The 21,324-nt window shown below is 36.7% G+C and overlaps 1 protein-coding gene across 7 annotated transcripts in view; it reads right to left on the bottom strand.

Annotated features, from left to right (window-relative positions):
* Window positions 1-21,324, bottom strand: part of CEP126 (centrosomal protein 126) — a 116,970-nt gene that overhangs the window by 8,097 nt on the left and 87,549 nt on the right. For 2 of the 7 annotated variants that reach the window (XM_067750805.1, XM_067750808.1), the window contains 3 exons: window positions 17,519-17,728; window positions 6,140-6,197; window positions 1,814-1,882 (listed from right to left, as the gene is read on the bottom strand). The exons of 1 other annotated variant lie outside the window; for it this stretch is intronic. In XM_067750805.1, coding sequence (XP_067606906.1) covers window positions 1,814-1,882; window positions 6,140-6,197; window positions 17,519-17,728 — 337 coding nt within the window. Of the gene's footprint in view, window positions 1-1,813; window positions 1,883-6,139; window positions 6,198-17,518; window positions 17,729-17,749; window positions 18,941-19,552; window positions 19,629-21,324 lie in introns of those variants that run through there. 4 more of the 7 variants (XM_067750811.1, XM_067750807.1, XM_067750806.1 and 1 more) reach the window with 4 other exon arrangements.

Raw genomic sequence — 21,324 nt, 5'->3', positions numbered from 1 at the left:
TGGGGATATATGTTTACATATAGCTGATTCACTTTGTTATACAGCAGAAACTAACACAACATTGTAAAGCAATTATACTCCAATAACGATGTTTAAAAAAAGTGCATATGGAGTATATGTATACAAACAGATAAGTTCAGAGGAGGGTGAGAATATCATAGCTGGATCGATCACAGACTTCATGGGAGAACTAACATTAAGTTGGAGCTTTGATGGTTGTACCTGAAGAGCAGAGCAAAAATATAATGTAGATAGGAATTGGGCATGAACATAAGTGAAGAGGGCATGAACATAAGTGAAGAGGGCATGAACCTAAGTGAAACACTCTAAATGTGTTTGGCTGGAATGGAAGATTGATACTGTAAGAGGAAAGGCAAGTGGGACTACAAATTGTTAGAATAATTCTTATTTTTTTGAAGGGAAAGTTATACTTTGCATGTAAATTTCATGTAAGTACTTTCTGGAATGTTACTTTTTTTGAGACAATTTAAACTTATTAAGATAATCATTATGGTGGCAATAATACTAATAATTTAGCTTAACATGTATTTAGCATATATTATGTTACAGGCTCTGTTTTAAATGTTTTACATGGGTGATTATCTCACATAATCCTCACAGGTGCTCCATGGGGATAGATACTATAATTATTAAGTTGATTATGAGTGTTCAGTGAAGGGATACAGGAAAGAGTGGGTTGAATACTTTTCTTCTGGAAATCTCAGAACTGCACTTGCTCTAAGAAATAGCAGAAGATTGCCTGTGCTATGAAAGATACTGAGAAGGCTTCCTGCTCAAAATTATTCCTCTCACTCAAGTGTTAAAGTGCCTGAAATCCCACTATTAGAAATTCATTATTGTTCTTTCCATATAATGGTTTTAAATGATTGAAATTGTTTTAGATCTTTTAAAATGATTTTTTGAAATGGTAAAGTGTCTTTTAAGATTCATGCTAAACACCTTAACAAGAATGAATACATCAGCTTACTTCTATGCCTGAGATAAACCCAAATCAACACCATCAATCACTCGTGTGGGGGAACAAACCCCAAAGGGCAATAGAAGGGGTAAATACACAAACAGCAACAACAACAAAACCACGCATGTGTGGGGTGGGAAGTAGTGGATTAATATATAAACTTCACCCAAGTTGTGAATTTTCCAGAGATAGATACAATTTCTGGGAATTAAGCATCAATTCTCAAATCTTTTTTTTCTTTTAGTGTATTTACTTATTTATTTATTTTTATTTTCGGCTGCATTGGGTCTTCGTTGCTGCGTGCGGGCTTTCTCTAGTTGTGGTGAGTGGGGGCTACTCTTCGTTGTGGTGTGCAGTCTTCTCACTGAGGTGGTTTCTCTTGTTGCGAAGTATGGGCTCTAAGTGTACGGGCTTCAGCAGTTGTGACAGGCAGGCTCAGTAGTTGTGGCTCATGGGCTCTAGAGCACAGGCTCAGTAGTTGTGGTGCATGGGCTGAGTTGCTTCGCGGCATGTGGGATCTTATCGGAACAGGGCTCAAACCCGTGTCCCCTGCATTGGCAGGCAGATTCTTAACCACTGCGCCACCAGGGAAGCACAATTCTCAAATCTTAAACCAAGGACATTTGGGTTTTCAGTATTGGGGCACCTGATATTATATAATTAATGTTGCTAGGCTGAGAAATTCAGTTTCTGAATTAACTACATAATACTTGTACATTGTAAAGTTGTTATATAAGACAGTATAATTTAAAAACAAAATTCTTGTTAAGTTCATATGGGTATGAAAACATTGGAACTGAAATGTATAATAAAAAACATTGATAAAAAGCTTACCTGCAACATCTCCAAAATAACAAATACTCCTCAGTAGCTATTTTTGCCATTGTTTGAAGAGATGGAAATCTGTTTTAGAAAAATCTCTATTGACTATAAATAGGCTATACCACAGTTGTCCTGGTAAATACAATACAGTTTTAATGGTCTCTTGTGTCATACATACAGAAAGTGTAAGAATATGGTTATATATTGTCTTTCTAGAACTTGCATATTAAATAATTTTATGTATATAAAATACAATGGAGATCCAGGAACAAATTTTGAAATCTTTTAGAAGACCAAAGTATATCTAAAGCCCATGCACTTTATTCCCAGGGGAGGCAATAAGTACCTATTTATTTGCTTTAACGTAACTCGAAAAGCTTGCATATCTGTTTTCTGGACTCTAAATAACAAGCAGTTAAATAGAAGACTTGAAGGCAATATATAGGTAGGAGTAAGTCCAGGTGATTAAAAGAAAACAAACAGGCTATAAAAGCATAAACTTTGAAACTCTGCATTTACCATAAATATTAAACTGAATCTAATAATGAGAAAACAATCAGACAAATTCAGATTACAGGATATTCAACAAGATAACTGGTCTGGATTCTTTGAAAGTGTCAATGTGTATGAAAGATTGAAAAAGAGCAAAGAGACTTTTCTAGGTTAAAAGACATGACAACTAATTGCAATGTATAATCCTGGGTTTGATCCTGGATCAGAGAAATAAAATAGCCACAGAAGACTTTTTTATAGACAACTGAAGAACTCTGAATATGGAATGGGTATCAGATAATATCATATCTGATATTAAATTTCTTGGGTGTGATGATAGTATTGTGGTTATGTAGGAGAGTATCTGTTCTTAGGACAAGATGTATGCTGAAGTATTTAGAGGGGAAGTATCATCATGTCTGTTATTTAGTTTTAAGCAGTTCGTTAAAATGTATGTTTGTGTGTGTGTAAGCATGTCTTATCCTATCCTATTCTATGTATTTTTTTCTACTCTTTCCTCTATCCATACATCCATCCATCCATCCCTCTATCAGATAAATCAAGTGTGGCAAAATGTCAACAATTGGTGAATCTAAGTAAATAGTAAAGTAACACAAAATAAAAATAGCAGACAAAAGGGCAAACAAGAATAAAATGTTCAAATCCCTATGCAGAATATGACAAATGAAGCAGTATTGATGGAGGAGGGGGATCAAGTAATTTTGATGCCAGCTGCTTAAACAGGGAGTTAATAATTCTGTGAATTTATACCATTTTCCCTGAAAAAAAAGAAGGTTCCTGACCTATGTTAGTGATGTTAAAATACGGAAGAGTAACATGTTGGAGATAAAGAGACTAAGAAAGCTAATGGTTACCACCTGTCAAAAAGAATGAAAAAGATATGAGATAAAAATGATTTCAATCCTACCAGACCCTAATCCACACCATTAACTTTTCAGTTAGTAGATACTCTAGCAACATGACACAGTGCACCAATGTGCACAAGATAGTAATTTGCTGAGTAGGTAACTTTCTCTTCCTGTTGAGTAGTATTTACAATTCATGCTCAGTCATTTGTGTTTAGTGAACTGTTTTCAACTTAATTTGAAGTGTATAGAAGAGTGATCTCAGTCACTGTAGGTATTATCTCACTTAAGTGAAGTAAGAATCATAGATATCATAAATGACAAAAAATTGTCACAATCAAAATTCAGACCCAGAAAAATTAACACTGCAAAAATTACTTAAATTGCTGGAGATGAAAAATTGAGCAAAAACCACAACTAGGATGTAAAAAGTAACCATGAAAAAATACATCAGGAATTGAAATGACCTTTGCCAAGAGTTCCGTCTAAAAATTGTAGCATTAAAAATGCCACACCGAAAAGGTCACTTCTAAGAACCATGTGCTCAGAGGTAAATAATAAACTGCATGAGAGCAGGGACAGCCTCTTTCTTACTTACTATTATTCACTACTATACCCAGAGCATAGCAAAAATATGAAACGTAAGTAAGACAAGTATAACTTTATTTATGTAAAACCAAATAACAAGAAATGAAGTGTATTTGCATAAACTTACTTTCTCCTGTCGAGATTTCATAACTGAGGGCACACGATGAAAATCAATTGAACAAGCATCCAATTAATTCTCTAAAATAACATTTCTTTGTTGAACATTTAAATTGAGGATTGTGAGAGTACAGATAATATCTTAATTTGAGGATGCCCTTTCCATAGACCTGAATGTCTCCTGATCACATCTGGCCAGATATGATTTTTTCCTTTTGTGATTTCCTAAGATTGTGCATCACATAGTCTTATCTTACCTTACATTACAGCTATTTGTTTATACTATGCATTTATGTCTTTATCCCTGTTGGACTGAAAATTCCTGAATGCAATGACTGTTTTTCATTTATATGTATATCTCTGCCAGAATCCAGAGTCAAGGCAAAACTTAAAAAAAAAAAAAATCAAACTAGTAATGTCCAGTTTTGAAATCTGAAGACATGGAAGGGATATGAGCAAGGATGCGCTCATTATAAATGTAAACTCCTTAACAATCTTCTAATTAGGCTACATATCTAAAATTATTTGAAGAATAGTGCACTGATGCTTGTTTCTGTTCCCATGACTGATGAAATACTCTCAATGTAGAAATCTTTATATTATGATTTTTTATTTCTATTTTTACTTATTTTTATTTTCTTTTTGCGGTACGCGGACCTCTCACTGTTGGGGCCTCTCCCGTTGCGGAGCACAGGCTCCGGACGCGCAGGCTCAGTGGCCACGGCTCACGGGCCCAGCCGCTCTGCGGCATGTGGGATCTTCCCGGACCCGGGCACGAACCCGTGTCCCCTGCATCGGCAGGCGGACTCTCAACCACTGCGCCACCAGGGAAGCCCTAAAGTACTTTTAGATGGATGGATTTTTATAAATGGTTTCTTGTACATCTGAAATAATTATACCATGATATACAAATAATTTAGTTATGTATATTGAAAGAGAAGAATGACTAAAGAATCAAATATTAAATTCTGATATGTCAAAATATTCAAAATCGAGTAAGAGACTTATTTTCCTGTTGTCCCCAGAAACAGTCTTTATACTTATATTAGGTGAGGAAATAGAGTTAATTTGATTAAAAACAATTACATAAAATTTAGTTGCTAAAAAGGCATTCCTAGTACCTTGACTATTCTAAACCAATCTTTGTTCAAATGCTAGGTTATCTTTTCTGTTAAATTTTTCTTTCTTCTTTTTAAACCAAAAGTGAATTTCATTCTTGGAGCATCTCAGGAAAAAGTAGGAGATGTTTATTTAATTAATGAGGCACGAAAAAGTTTAGTAATTTGATCAGCTCTTGCGTTTTTGGCTTTTGGCTTTTGTCCATATAATAACAAGGGTCTGGGCAAAAGAAAAAAATTCAGGTGGAATCTTTTACATGAAGCATTTAAGATATGTGGAAATATCTAATGGAAAAAAGAACCCTCCAAAAAAACTGACTTGAGGTTTTTACTCTTTATCTTCATAGTTTTACATCTTAAACTTATAGTTTTATTTCTGTATTGCTTTGTGTTTTAGCACCCTGCCTTTTATTAATATATTATTTAAACATTTTAATTTTGAAATTAACACAGAGTATATAAAACATATATGCATATTTTAATTAATAATAATAAAGCTAACGTCTTGTGTAACCACCTAGGCTAAGACATTGGAATATTATCACCACTTCGGAGGCATCCTGGAGCTCCTTACCTCAACACTGCCCTGTGGATTGTACTCCCTTCCCTTCTCCACAGAGGTAACTCTCTAAACTGACTTTGTTTCTCTATAGGTTTAATACATATGTGTATATCCCCCAAACAACATTGTTTAGTTTTGCATGTTTCTGATTTTACATAAATAGTATTGAACTGTCTTTATTCTCCTGTGATTTTTCTTATTTTGCTCAAAATTATATGTTATTTGGATTCATCCATGATGTTATGTGTAGCCATAGTTTATTAATTTTCCTTGCTGATTAGTATTCCAGCACATGAATATACCACATTTACATATTTTTAATTTTTGGATTTTGTAACAATGATGATCTCTATATACTTATACATGTCTCCTGATACACATGTGCAGGGTTTTCACTAGGTATGCATGTAGAAGTAAAATTGCTGGATTGTAGGGTATGTTCATGTTCAACTTATTAGGTGGTGGCAAAAAATTTCCTAAAAGATTGCCTCAGTTTACATTCCCACCAACATTATAAGAGAGCTCTAATAACTGTACGTCTTTGCCAACCCTGAGCATTGCCAGGCTTTTAAAGTCATGTCTTGGGACTTCTTACCTAGCAGTCCAGTGGTTAAGACTCCATGCTTCCACTGCAGGAGGCCCGGGTTCGATCCCTGGTTGGAGAATTAAGATCCCACATGCCACATGGTGACGAAAAAAAAAAATAATAAAGTCATGTATTTCTGATGTGTATATAACTATATCGCATTGTTTTATTTTGCATTACTAATAATGTTGAATATCTATCAATGTTTATTGTCATTTTCATTTCCTTTGTTGTGAAGTTCCTGTTCAAGTCTTCCCCCCGCCCCTCAATTTTTCTGCTAAGTTGCCTTTTCCCTTATTGATTTGTAGTTTTTTTTTTTAACATCTTTATTGGAGTATAATTGCTTTACAATGGTGTATTAGTTTCTGCTTTACAACAAAGTGAATCAGTTATACATGTACATATGTTCCCATGTCTCTTCCCTCTTGCATCTACCTCCCTCCCACCCTCCCTATCCCACCCCTCTAGATGGTCACAAAGTACCAAGCTGATCCCTGTGCTATGCAGCTGCTTCCCACTAGCTATTTTATGTTTGGTAGTGTATATATGTCCATGCCACTCTCTCACTTTGTCCCAGCTTACCCTTTCCCCTCCCCATATCCTCAAGTCCATTCTCTAGTAGGACTGTGTCTTTATTCCCGTCTTACCAGAAGGTTCTTCATGACATTTTTTTCCCTTAAATTACATATATATGTGTTAGCATACAGTATTTGTTTTTCTTTCTCACTTACTTCACTCTGTATGACAGACTCTAGGTCCATCCACCTCACTACAAATAACTCAATTTCGTTTCTCTTTATGGCTGAGTAATATTCCATTGTATATATGTGCCACATCTTCTTTATCTATTCATACAATGATGGACACTTAGGTTGCTTCCATCTCCTGGCTCTTGTAAATAGAGCTGCAATGAACATTTTGGTACATGACTCTTTTTGAATTATGGTTTCCTCAGGGTATACGCCCAGTAGTGGGATTGCTGGGTCATATGATAGTTCTATTTGTAGTTTTTTAAGGAACCTCCATACTGTTCTCCATAGTGGCTGTATCAAGTTACATTCCCACCAGCAGTGCAAGAGTGTTCCCTTTTCTCCACACACTCTCCAGCTTTTATTTTTTCTAGATTTTTTGATATTGGCCATTCTGACCAGTGTGAGATGATATCTCATTGTAGTTTTGATTTGCATTTCTCTAATGATTAATGATGTTGAGCATTCTTTCATGTGTTTGTTGGCAGTCTGTATATCTTCTTTGGAGAAATGTCTATTTAGATATTCTGCCCATTTTTGGATTGGGTTGTTTATTGTTTTGTTATTGAGCTGCATGTGCTGCTTGTAAATTTTGGAGATTAATCCTTTGTCCGTTGCTTCCTTTGCAAATATTTTCTCCCATTCTGAGGGCTGGCTTTTGGTGTTATGGTTTCCTTTGCTGTGCAAAAGCTTTGAAGTTTCATTAGGTCCCATTTGTTTATTTTTGTTTTTATTTCCATTTCTCTAGGAGGTGGATCAAAAAGGATCTTGCTGTGATTTATGTCATAGAGTGTTCTATGTTTTCCTCTAAGAGTTTGACAGTGTCTGGCCTTACATTAGGTCTTTAACCCATTTTGATTTCATTTTTGTGTATGGTGTTAGGGAGTGTTCAAATCTCATACTTTTACATGTACCTGCCCATTTATCCCAGCACCACTTATTGAAGAGGCTGTCTTTTCTCCACTGTATATTCTTGTCTCCTTTATCAAAGATAAGGGGACCATAAGTGTGTGGGTTTATCTCTGGACTTTCTATCTTGTTCCATTGATCTATATTTCTGTTTTTGTGCCAGTACCATACTGCCTTGATTACTGTAGCTTTGTAGTATAGTCTGAAGTCAGGGAGCCTGATTCCTCCAGCTCCATTTTTCGTTCTGAAGATTGCTTTGGCTATTCGAGGTCTTTTGTGTTTCCATACAAATTGTGAATTTTTTTGTTCTAGTTCTATGAAAAATGCCAGTGGTAGTTTGGTAGGGATTGCATTGAATCTGTAGATTGCTTTGGGTAGTAGATTCATTTTCACAATGTTGATTCTTCCAATCCAAGAACATGGTATATCTCTCCATCTATTTGTATCATCTTAATTTCTTTCATCAGTGTCTTATAATTTTCTGCATACACATCTTCTGTCTCCTTAGGTAGGTTTATTCCTAGATATTTAATTCTTTTTGTTGCAATGGTAAATGGGAGTGTTTTCTTGATTTCACCTTCAGATTTTTCATCATTATTGTATAGGAATGCCAGAGATTTCTGTGCATTAATTTTGTATCCTGCTACTTTACCAAATTTTTTGATTAGCTCTAGTAGTTTTCTGGTAGCATCTTTGGGATTCTCTATGTATAGTATCTTCTTATCTGCAAACAGTGACAGCTTTACTTCTTTTCCAATTTGGATTCTTTTAATTTCTTTTTCTTCTCTGATTGCTGTGGCTAAAACTTCCAAAACTACGTTGAGTAAGAGTGGTGAGAGTGGGCAACGTTGTCTTATTCCTGATTTTAGTGGAAATGCTTTCAGTTTTTCACCATTGAGGACGATGTTGGCTGTGGGTGTGTCATATATGGCCTTTATTATGTTGAGGAAATTTCCCTCTATGCCTACTTTCTGCAGGGTTTGTATCATAAATGGGTGTTGAATTTTGTCGAACGCTTTCTCTGCATCTATTGAGATGACCATATGGTTTTTCTCCTTCAATTTGTTAATATGGTGTATCACGTTGATTGATTTGCGTATATTGAAGAATCCTTGCATTCCTGGAATAAACCCCAGTTGATCATAGTGTATGATCCTTTTAATGTGCTGTTGGATTCTGTTTGCTAGTATTTTGTTGAGGATTTTTGCATCTATGTTCATCGGTGATATTGGCCTGTAGTTTTCTTTCTTTGTGACATCCTTGTCTGATTTTGGTATCAGGGTGATGGTGGTCTCATAGAATGTGTTTGGGAGTGTTCCTCCCTCTGCTATATTTTGGAAGAGTTAGAGAAAGATAGTGTTAGCTCTTCTCTGAATGTTTGAAAGAATTTGCCTGTGAAGCAATTTGGTCCCGGGCTTTTGTTTTCTGGAAGATTTTTAATCATAGTCTCAATTTCAGTGCTTGTGATTGGTCTGTTCATATTTTCTATTTCTTCCTGGTTCAGTCTTGTCAGGTTGTGCATATCTAAGAATTTGTCCATTTCTTCCCGGTTGTCCATTTTATTGGCATAGAGTTGCTTGTAATAATCTCTCATGATCCTTTGTATTTCTGCAGTGTCTGGTGTTACTTCTCCTTTTTCATTTCTAATTCTATTGATTTGAGTCTTTTCCCTTTTTTTCTTGATGAGTGTGGCTAATGGTTTATCAATTTTGTTTATCTTCTCAAAGAACCAGCTTTTATTTTTATTGATCTTTGTTATCGTTTCCTTCATTTCTTTATCATTTATTTCTGATCTGATCTTTATGATTTCTTTCCTTCTGCTAAATTTGCAGTTTTTTTGTTCTTCTTTATCTAATTGCTTTAGGTGCAAGGTTAGGTTGTTTATTTGAGATGCTTCCTGTTTCTAAGGTAGGATTGTATTGCTATAAACTTCCCTCTTAGAACTGCTTTTGCAGCATCCCATAGGTTTTTGGTCATCGTGTCTCCATTGTCATTTGTTTCTAGGTATTTTTGGTTTTTTGTAGTACGCGGGCCTCTCACTGTTGTAGCCTCTCCCATTGCGGAGCAAAGGCTCTGGACTCACAGGCTAAGCGGCCATGGCTCATGGGCCCAGCTGCTCCGTGGCACATGGGATCTTCCCGGACCAAGGCATGAACTTGTGTCCCCTGCATCAGCAGGCAGACTCTCAACCACTGTGCCACCAGGGAAGCCCTGTTTCTAGGTATTTTTGGATTTCCTCTTTGATTTCTTCAGTGATCACTTCGTTATTAAGTAGTATATTGTTTAGCCTCTGTGTGTTTGTAATATTTACAGATCTTTTCCTGTAATTGATATCTAGTCTAATAGCGTTGTGGTCGGAAAAGGTACTTGATACAATTTCAATTTTCTTAAATTTACCAAGGCTTGATTTGTGACCCAAGATATGGTCTATCCTGGAGAATGTTCCATGAGTGCTTGAGAAAAATGTGTATTCTGTTGTTTTTGGATGGAATGTCCAATAAATATCAATTAATTTCATCTTGTTTAATGTATCATTTAAAGCTTGTGTTTCCTTATTTATTTTCATTTTGGATGATCTGTCCATTGGTGAAAGTGGGGTGTTCAATTCCCCTACTATGAATGTGTTACTGTCAATTTCCCCTTTTATGGCTGTTAGTATTTGCCTTATGTATTGAGGTGCTCCTATGTTGGGCGCATAAATATTTACAATTGTTATATCTTCTTCTTGGATCGATCCCTTGATCATTATGTAGTGTCCTTCTTTGTCTCTTCTAATAGTCTTTATTTTAATGTCTATTTTGTCTGATATGAGAATTGCTACTCCAGCTTTCTTTTGATTTCCATTTGCATGGAATATTTTCTCCATCCCCTCACTTTCAGTCTGTATGTGTCCCTAGGTCTGAAGTGGGTCTCTTGTAGACAGCATATATACAGGTCCTGTTTTTGTATCCATTCAGCCAGTCTGTGTCTTTTGGTGGGAGCATTTATTCCATTTACAGTTAAGGTAATTATCGATATGTATGTTCCTATTCCCATTTTCTTAATTGTTTTGGGTTGGTTATTGTAGGTCTTTTCCTTCTCTTGTGTTTCTGGCCTAGAGAAGTTCCTTTAGCATTTGTTGTAAAGCTGGTTTGGTAGTGCTGAACTCTCTCAGCTCTTGCTTGTATTAAAGGTTTTAATTTCTCCATCAAATCTGAATGAGATCCTTGCTGGGTAGAGTAATCTTGGTTGTAGGTTTTTCTGCTTTATCACTTTAAATATGTCCTGCCATTCCCTTCTGGCTTGCAGAGTTTCTGCTGAAATATCAGCTGTTAACCTTATGGGGATTCCCTTGTGTATTATTTGTTGTTTTTCCCTTGCTACTTTTAATATGTTTTCTTTGTATTTAGTTTTTGACAGTTTGATTAATATGTGTCTTGGTATGTTTCTCCTTGGATTTATCCTGTATGGGACTCTCTGTGCTTCCTGGACTTCATTAACTATTTCCTTTCCCATATTAGAGAAGTTTTCAACTCTAATCTCTTCAAATATTTTCTCAGTCTCTTTCTTTTTCTCTTCTTCTTCTGGGACCCCTATAATTCGAATGTTGGTGCATTTAATGTTGTCCCAGAGGCCTCTGAGACTGTCCTCAGTTCTTTTCATTCTTTTTTCTTTATTCTGCTCTGCAGTAGTTATTTCCACTATTTTATCTTCCAGGTCACTTATCCGTTCTTCTGCCTCAGTTATTCTGCTATTGATCCCTTCTAGATTAATTTTAATTTCATTTATTGTGTTGTTCATCGTTGCTTGTTTCCTCTTTAGTTCTTCTAGTTCCTTGTTAAATGTTTCTTGCATTTTCTCTATTCTATTTCCAAGACTTTGGATCATCTTTACTATCATTATTCTGAATTCTTTTTCAGGTAGACTGCCTATTTCCTCTTCATTTGTTAGGTCTGGTGGGTTTTTATCTTGCTCCTTCATCTGCTATATGTTTTTCTGCCTTCTCATTTTGCTTATCTTACTGTGTTTGGGGTCTCCTTTTTGCAGGCTGCAGGTTCGTAGTTCCTGTTGTTTTTGGTGTCTGTCCCCAGTGGCTAAGGTTGGTTCAGTGGGTTGTGTAGGCTTCCTGGTGGAGGGGACTAGTGCTTGTGTTCTGGTGGATGAGGCTGGATCTTGTCTTTCTGGTGGGCAGGTCCACGTCTGGTGGTGTGTTCTGTGGTGTCTGTGGCCTTATTATGATTTCACACAGCCTCTCTGCTAATGGGTGGGGTTGTGTTCCTGTCTTGCTAGTTGTTTGGCATAGGGTGTCCAGCACTGTAACTTGCTGGTCTTTGAGTGAAGCTGGGTCTTGGTGTTGAGATGGAGATCTTCACCGTTTGATATTACGTAAAGCTGGGAGGTCTCTTGTGGACCGGTGTCCTGAAGTTGGCTCTCCCACCTCAGAGGCACAGCAGTGACTCCTGGCTGGAGCACGAAGAGCCTTTCATCCACACGGCTCAGAATAAAAGGGAGAAAAAGTAGAAAGAAAGAGGATAAAATAAAATAAAGATAAAATAAAAGTTATTAAAATAAAAAATAATTTAGAAAAATTTTTTTTAAAAAAGTGCTTCCCTCGTGTTGCGGTGGTTGAGAGCCCGCCTGCCGATGCAGGGGACACTGGTTCGTGCCCCGGTCTGAGAAGATCCCACATGCTGCGGAGCGGCTGGGCCCGTGAGCCATGGTTGCTGAGCCTGCACGTCCGGAGCCTGTGCTCCGCAACGGGAGAGGCCACAACAGTGAGAGTGCTGCGTACCGCAAAAAAAACAAAAAACAAAACGGGCGGACAGAACCCTAGGACAAATGGTGAAAGCAAAGCTATACAGATAAAATCTCACACGGAAGCATACACATACACACTCACAAAAAGAGGAAAAGGGGAAAAAATCATAAATCTTGCTCTCAAAGTCCACCTCCTCAATTTGGGTTGATTCGTTGTCTATTCAGGTGTTCCACCAATGCAGGGTACATCAAGTTGTTTGTGGAGATTTAATGTGCTGCTCTTGAGGCTGCTGGGAGTAATTTCCTTTTCTCTTCTTTCTTCGCTCAGCTCCCGGGGTTCAGCTTTGGATGTGGCCCCGCCTCTGCGTGTAGGTCGCGTTAGGGTGTCTGTTCTTCGCCCAGACAGGACAGGGTTAAAGGAGCAGCTGATTTGGTGGCTCTGGATCACTCAGGCCGGGGGTGGGGGCGTGGGGAGGGAGGGGTACGGATGCAGGGTGAGCCTGCGGCAGAGGACGGTGTGATGTTGCACCAGCCTGAGGCGTGCCGTGCATTCTCCCCGGGGAAGTTGTCCCTGGATCACAGGACCCTGGCAGTGGCGGGCTGCACAGGCTCCCCGGAAGGGAGGTGTGGATAGTGACCTGTGCTCGCACACAGGCTTCTTGTTGGCTGCAGCAGCAGCCTTAGCATCCAATGCCCTTCTCTGGGGTCCACACTGTTAGCCGCAGCTCACGCCCATCTCTGGAGCTCCTTTAAGCAGTGCTCTTAATCCTCATGCACCAGGAAACAAAGGGAGAAGAAAATGTCTCTTGCCTCTTCAGCAGGTCCAGACTTTTTCCCGAACACCCTCCCTGCTAGCCGTGGTGCACTAACCCCTTCAGGCTGTGTTCACGCAGCCAACCCCAGTCCTCTCCCTGCACTCAGACTGAAGCCCAAGCCTCATCAACTCCCAGCCCCCTCCTACCCCAGCGGATGAGCAGACAATCCTCTGGGGCTGAGTGCTGGTTGGCACCGATCCTCTGTGCGGGAATCTCTCCGCTTTGTCCTCTGCACTCCTGTTGCTGCGCTCTCCTCCACGGCTCTGAAGCCTCCCCCCTCCGCCACCCCCAGTCTCTGCCCGCAAAGGGGCTTCCCAGTATGCGGAAACCTTTCCTCCTTCACAGCTCCCTCCCACTTGTGCAGGTCCCGTCCGTATTCTTTTGTCTCTGTTTATTCTTTTTTCTTTTGCCCTACCTAGGTACATGGGGAGTTTCTTGCCTTTTGGGAGGTCTGAGGTCTTCTGCCAGCATTCAGTGGGTGTTCTGTAGGAGTTGTTCCACGTGTAGATGTATTTCTGATGTATCTGTGGGGAGGAAGCTGATCTCCGCGTCTTACTCTTCCGCCATCTTCCCCCTCTTCCCCTGTAGGAGTTCTTTATATATTTTGGACAAGGGTCTTTTTCCTATGTATTATAGATATATTCTCTTATTTTGTGGCCTGTTTTCTCATTATTTTAATGATGTTTTGATATGAAGAAAAGTTTGTAATTTTAATATAGTTAAATTTATTATTTTTCTCCTCTACGGATTTTGATCCTTGTACTCTACTTAAGAAATCCTACCTTACCCTGAGGCTAGAAAATACTTTCTTATAGTATCTCCTAAAAGCTTTATATATTTTCTTTCATATTTAATCTTTAATCACCTTGTAACTGACTTTTATGTATGTTATTTGGTAGGGGTTCAATTTAATTTCTTTCTATCTGGTATCCAATTGTTACAATATGAAGTCTCAAAATGACCCCAGAAGTTCTTCATAGTTACCTGGGACCCACAAACATGTTCTCACCTCATGTCAGAGGGGCTTTACCTATACCCAATCAGTAGCTCCTTCTCCCAGCAAAAAAGGCTGCAATTTCTCACTTTGGGATCCCAATCACATATTTGTAAGACTGATTTATATTGTCCCACAGCTCTTAGATCCTCAGTTCTTGTATTTTCCCTCAATCTTTTTTTTTCTCTTGGTGTTTCAGTTTGGAAATTTTCTCTCACCTGTTCTCAAATTCATTGATTCTTTCCTCATCTCTGTTGAATCTGACAAGCCCATAGAATACATTATTCATTTCTGTTACAGTGTTCTTATTTTTCATATTTCTATTTGAGTCTTTTGTATGGGTTCCATCTCTCTGCTGAAATTCTGTATCTGTCCATTTTTGTAGACTCTTTCCCATGTTGTCCACGTTTTCCACTATAACCTTTTAACATATTAGTCATAGTTATTTAAAATTACCTATCTGATAGTTCCAACATCTGGGTCATCTCTGTGTCTCAATCTGTTAATTGCTTTGTCCCTTGACAGAGATTTTTTCCTTGCTTCTTTGTGTCTTGTAAGTTTTGATTGAATGTTGGACTTCTTGTTTAGAATAGTGGATACTGAGGTAAATAGTGTTTGTGCCTGGAAATGGGCATGTCTTTTCTGTTAGGCAATTGATGTGTGTATGTATGTGTACGTGTGTGTGTATATGTGTTTCTGTGTGTGTGTGTCTGTGTGTAGTTAATCAACTTAGGAATTGAGCTAGGTTTGGGTTTTATTGTTGCTATGGTGACCTTCAGTACACCAATGGTTTCAAAATCCTCTGGTGTTATTTTGTGCTTCTGCAGGAGTCATGGAGGTTTTTTTCCTTCAATTTTCCTGCTCTACTTTCAGCTTTTGGCCTTCCTGTGTGTCTGCACAATATCACTAGATTCTCTCTATGCCCTTACCTTTCTCCAGCTGATTTCTATGGCTTGTATTTTGGTACTTGCTCCCTTGTGGTCGGGGAGTAGGGAGATTTTTCTGTTGTCCTGGTCGAGGCTGTCTTAGGCATGTCCTCTATTCCTTCTTAGTCATCCTGCTCCTCCTTCCCATGGCAGTCAACTTTGCCTTGTATCTTTGGCAGGTTTTGCGCAAGACAATTTTGCGTCCCTCCTCCTATAGCAGGATACCTCTAATAATCTGGGCCCATGCCTCTTTCTTGCCCCTTCTCCAGAAGTAGAAGCTTACTTCTTTTACCTTTCCCCTATCCGGAGTAAGTCTTCATTTGTGCCCTGGGGGCAATCAACGAAGTTTGCTGCCTCTGTCCCAGTACTTTATGACCTTTATTCTGTAGGAGAGAAGGTTCTGCATGGGGCTTCATACCATTCCTACAGTGGTGGCTGTTCCCCTTTTCCAAGCCTGCACCACTGAGAGAGGATTTCTCTGGATTCTTGTTCTGCCCCCTCTTTTTCTCATGAACACACAGTGTGGGTTCATAAAGAAGAATCTGTGAGTGGTGTGAACAAGAAGAGTGTCTAGGCTCCTGGGGATTTTATATTCTCACAATAGTTCACATTTATCCTCGAGCAATTTGCTAAAAATATATGTATAATTCCTAATATCAACTTGTATGGAGCCTGGCATTTTTTTTTCTCCCTTATTCAGCCACAGTTGAGCCAATTGTCATGTCATGTCTCTCCTTGGAAGTTCCTGTCTTTCCTTGGATGTCAGCCTACTTGGTTGTGCTGGAACCTCAGCTCTCTAATGGGTTTAAGAAAATCTATACTTGTGTTGTTTATCTGCTTTTTCTTATTCTTAGTGTGCGATTGCTATATTCCAATTTTCTACATTTTAGGCAGAAGTGGAATATACACACACACAGTAAATACACATTTATATATATGCATTATATATGAATACTGTATATATGAAAATACACATATATTTTTACATTTATTATATACATTTGTATACACCATCTTATAGTATAGTATTTGTATTTGTCCTTTTGTCCTATCTCTTCTATGATTATTTTTATCTCCTTTCTTGTGTTAACTTGGTTTGATTTGATTTTTTTCTTTTGCATGTCACTTTCTTTCTCTAAGAGTCTGGAATTTGTATACTCTATTTCTGACTCTTTAGTTATGACCTTAGTAATTACCATAGACATGCTTCATTTATCAACATCTAAAGTTAACCTGTATCTTTACTCAATTCCTTAATAATACAAGAATCCTAGCACACTTTAACACCATTTATGTTCTCCAACTTATGTATTATTTTTGATAGGTATTTAAATTCTGTTTTCTCTTTGAACCACATACAACTTTTAAATTACATTTATTGTTTTATACAATGTTCAAATTTACCCTCTCAGACTGTCCATCTGAGATTATTTTTGGTTTGCTGAAGTACATTCTTTAGAATTTCCTTTAGTAAGAGACTGCTGTTGACAAAACCTCTTAAAGAGTTACATCCTACACAGACATACATGCAGAGAGGTGAAAAAAGCTTGCATGTCATCTCCCCTCATCTGCTTAATACTGAAACTTAAGTTATGTAAGCTTTCTTTTTTTTCTTTTTACCCCTCTCTCTGTTTCTCTGGCAGTGTAAGTCTGTATAAGATGTAGCTCTTTGGGAGGCCCAACTTTAGGGTGGGAGGATCTTCTACGAGGCTACTCATCTTAAGTAGGCCATGGCTTTTGTCTTCTGTTCCCATTTTTCTGTGAGGCCATGAAAAGCAAAGCTCAATTTCACTCTATGGGTTAAATGTTCTCAAGAGAAAAGCTAGCAGCAGCACTCTCCTTATCATTCTAGGTTCTTATTTATATTTACTTCCTGGTCTTAAGAATTTCTTATATTCTTACCAGCTCATTGCTATATTTAAGATTTTTAAAGTACTTAATCCTGAATTTATGGTTGTTTTTGATGGATGGTCAGTACAGATAGCCTGTCACACTGCTGAAATGAAGTCTATTCAAACATTCCCAAAAGACTGTTAAGCCTGCCAATGAAATTGGCATCAGCATAAATGAAATGAGTACAGTATACCCGAAATAGTATGGTATATTCAAATAAATTTTTGTTATATACTTGATTCAAGTAGGTGATAATCTGGATACATTTTGTATTTTTATTTTCAATTTTTAAATTAAATTTTAAATTAAAACTGTTTAAGTATAAAATTCAACATTTCTTACAAAAGGTGTTCTTCCATACTTACAGTGTAACCTTGCATTGAGATGATTAAGGGACTGTAGGATCTTTTGTTCTTCAGCTGATAGTGCACAGATGTTAAATTGCTGGATTTTATTTAAAGTCAGATTTGATTTCTGTAGCTGCTTGCTATTCATGACAGTTAGAATTTCATCCTCAGGCACTGAAGCTTTCACTAGGTTTTCAACCATCAAAAATTCAGAAGTACTGCCTGAAACTATAGAAACTTTACATTAACTATTCTTTGATCCCTTTTTGTCTTTGGGATTAGCCCTTATACATACTTAACTGACATATGTCTGTATGTATTCATTTCACAAACAGAAACCTAGTAAATCTTTTGTTACTTTGCATTTTATTTACCAGGATCTTCTATAGCTACCATTTCCCCATCTCTAATTTAAAAAAAGATACTCAAAATGATGGCAGTGAGGTAATAATTTCTAGAGTGTTACCTGAACTAAGGAAAAAAAAATACATTACGTATATTATTTCTGTTTTGCTTTTGTTATTCATTGGTAGTTCAAGGAGAAGGTGAAGTAGATTGTCTTTATAATAGCAATTATGATGAGTTATAAATAAAAGTAAGAGAAAAGGAACTTATGGAAATTTTAGAAAATTAGATGATCAGCTGAACAGAATTGAAAGCCTAGAAACTGACCAAATTCAATAAAAGAATATATGATCAAAGAAGTATCAAAGACTTGAGAGAAGGGAAAGATGACTCAATAAATTAGTTTGTTGTTTATAAAATAATCAATTTGGAGTATCACTTCACATCATCTATTTAAACAAATTCCAAAGACATTAAAGAATTAAATTTAATGAATCAAACCATTAAAATAATCTAGAGGAAAAGAAACATTTCTAATTTTCTGCATTGGGAAATTTCTTTGAGTAATGGACAAATCACTAAGAAAAGACTAAAAACATGTTTATTTAAGGTCAGACTTCCCTAATAGATTTTAAATTCTGAAGGCCAAGAATTTTGTACGTTTTGTTAATTATTGAATATCCAAAATATTTAGTTGCAGGCAGGAGATTGGCTCTCAATAATTATTTATTGAATGAAAAAATGTAAAGTAAAACTTCTATATGTAAAAAGAAAACATTAAGTGGAATAAAATGCACATAGTAAAGTGGTAAAAACATTTGTAACTAACATAAGGATCAGAATCCTTGATATTTAGAGTTCTCAGAAATGATTAAGAAAATACTAAAACTCCAGTATTTACAGGGAAAAATAATATGAAGAAATAATTCATCAAAATAAATATACAGGGCTTCCCTGGTGGCACAGTGGTTGAGAGTCCACCTGCCGATGCAGGGGACATGGGATCGTGCCCTGGTCCGGGAAGATCCCACATGCTGCAGAGTGGCTGGGCCTGTGAGCCATGGCCGCTGAGCCTGCGTGTCCGGAGCTTGTGCTCTGCAACGGGAGAGGCCACAACAGTGAGAGGCCCGCGTACCGCAAAAAAACCAAAAAACAAACAAACAAACAAAAAACAATTAAGCCTATTATTAATAAAAGATGTACAAATAAAAACTAATAATATATCATTTATTTGTCTGTCTTATAAGTAAATAATAGAAGTGATTCTACCTCAAGTTGGCATACACCCCGGAAGAATTTTGAATGATAATACTTTTCAGGAAAATGCTATAGGAATATGTATAATAACCTCTAACAATGTTTATTTCCTTTGATCCAGTACTCATTTAATACAGAGTTTAATTCAACAAATATTAATTGGGTGCCAATTAATGCCAAGTACTGTAATTTTAATTCTGGGAATCTAAATATGGAAATAATTGAAAAGTCCGAAAAAACAATGTAGATAGATGTTCAGTACATTACTATTTAGAATAAATAAAAAAACTGGCAACAATCTAAATGTGCAGGGTGTGGAGAACTCAGGTCCCCAAATGGTCATTTAACAGTCATGTAATCTGTAAGTACTTGGGAAAATATGTATAACAACAACAAAAAAGAAATCATTGGGAACAAAGCTAAGAGGAAAATGTTTAAACTAAAACATACCTTCTTCAATATTAGAAGTAGCCCTTGTGGTTTGTTTTGGCTCACTTGAACTTAGTTGGACACTTTGTCCAAAATTCTATAAAAATAGAATATTGAATCAGAATATAATTCCATATTTAAAATTAATGATATATTGACTTAGCAGACTTTTACTTGCTGTTTATATTTTCAGCTATCTCTGTTCATATAATATATATTTTCTTTTTTTTTGGAGCAGAAATCAAGAATTATGGGAATAAGACCTTTCTATGATGCCTAAAGATTAGAAAAATGTTTTACGTAGAGTTTGGTAAATTTTCAGTTTGCAATATTGTCTTGGACATTTGAAAGAAGGAAGTAAGTTGGGTGGCAATCAGAAGTGCTAACTAAAGGAAAGGTAAAAAATTACCTTAAGGCTGGTTTATCCTTGTAAGGGTAAGTCACAATTATTGATAGTAGCAAAAAGCCTCTGATTATGGCTAATGCAAAGGACAGGTAAGTGTCTTAGGTGACAAAACTTAAAACAGAAATAGCTGCCTCGATGTTGCACAGTACTGGGAAATGAAAAATATCAGAGCACTGGCAATTAGCACTCCCATTCAATACTATGAGTGATACCAACTCTCCGTCCTTGGATATGGTCTACTTTGATTCTTTACCCCCATTCTGTTCCACTCTTAAGAACTGACTGTTTCTCTTAGATAAAATTGCCTGGCTATGACTATACCTAGCTTTTGTTCAGTCTAATTTGAAGAGTAACCGATGCAGGTTTCTTCAACAGCCCTGCTTCGATAGCTCTCATAGCCTCACCTAAACTCCATTATAGACTTGAGACAACCTGGACTGAGACCCTGGCACAAAGTGGCAATTGTGCTTTATCTATCTTTCACTAACCTCTTTTAGATTCTCTCCATGTAGAAGTAGTGGCTGGGAAAATATCCACTTTGATAAAATATATTTCCTAATACAAGGTGACAGGGCTGGTGCTATAGTAATTGAATGCTTGTTTAAGCTCTTGAGTAAAAACAAAATCAAACCCAACCCAAAACCAAATATCAAAACAAAACAAGGATGAAAAACAAATAAACTTCAAAACTTTGTTTTGATTCAGGAACACTGACCTATTTTAAAGCTAACAAGACTTTGGTAGATGTATAAGTGGTGTGTGAGTGGAAGATGTGTATTATGTGAAAGTGGAAGTGAAGCTGCTGGAAAGAATATAAATGGACTCTAAAGACAGCAAGATAGAATGCAAAGGAGCAAGACACAGAACAGAATAAGACACAGAAAAATAAAGATGAATTTAGAAAGGGCACTAATAATGGCATTTAAAATTTAATTTGTTCTATTTTTGTTATAACAACTACACATTACTTTTAAATTTAATGTATATTAATAAAAATAAAGAAAAAATAAAGATAAAATTTGTTCACTTTATAGATTTTGAGATGTTCGATGTGGACAACATGGAAATTAAAAGGAAGGACTTAGGCATTATTCTATTTGTAATCAGGAAGTTATGTTTGTAATTAAGTTTGTTATTAAACAGTAAAAATATATTGGTAATGAGACAATATTTACATAAATAAAAAACTAAATGACTTGTTTTGCTGATAAAATTAAATCACTGTTGATAATTCTTCATATTAATAATCATCTATATAAAAATCAATAGTTTCTACAGTATGCAAATAATAGAACCCTCAACCTTTGACGTGGAATATAAATTCCTCATAAAACACTCTATTTCCAGTTCTATTAAAAATCAGAAGTGGTATTTAAGGTAGAAACTT

The sequence above is a fragment of the Pseudorca crassidens genome, chromosome 9 (assembly GCF_039906515.1).
Source record: "Pseudorca crassidens isolate mPseCra1 chromosome 9, mPseCra1.hap1, whole genome shotgun sequence".
Lineage (NCBI taxonomy): Eukaryota > Metazoa > Chordata > Mammalia > Artiodactyla > Delphinidae > Pseudorca > Pseudorca crassidens.
The sequence above is the reverse complement of the archived record's forward strand: the minus strand, read 5'-3'. Positions and strand labels throughout refer to the sequence as shown.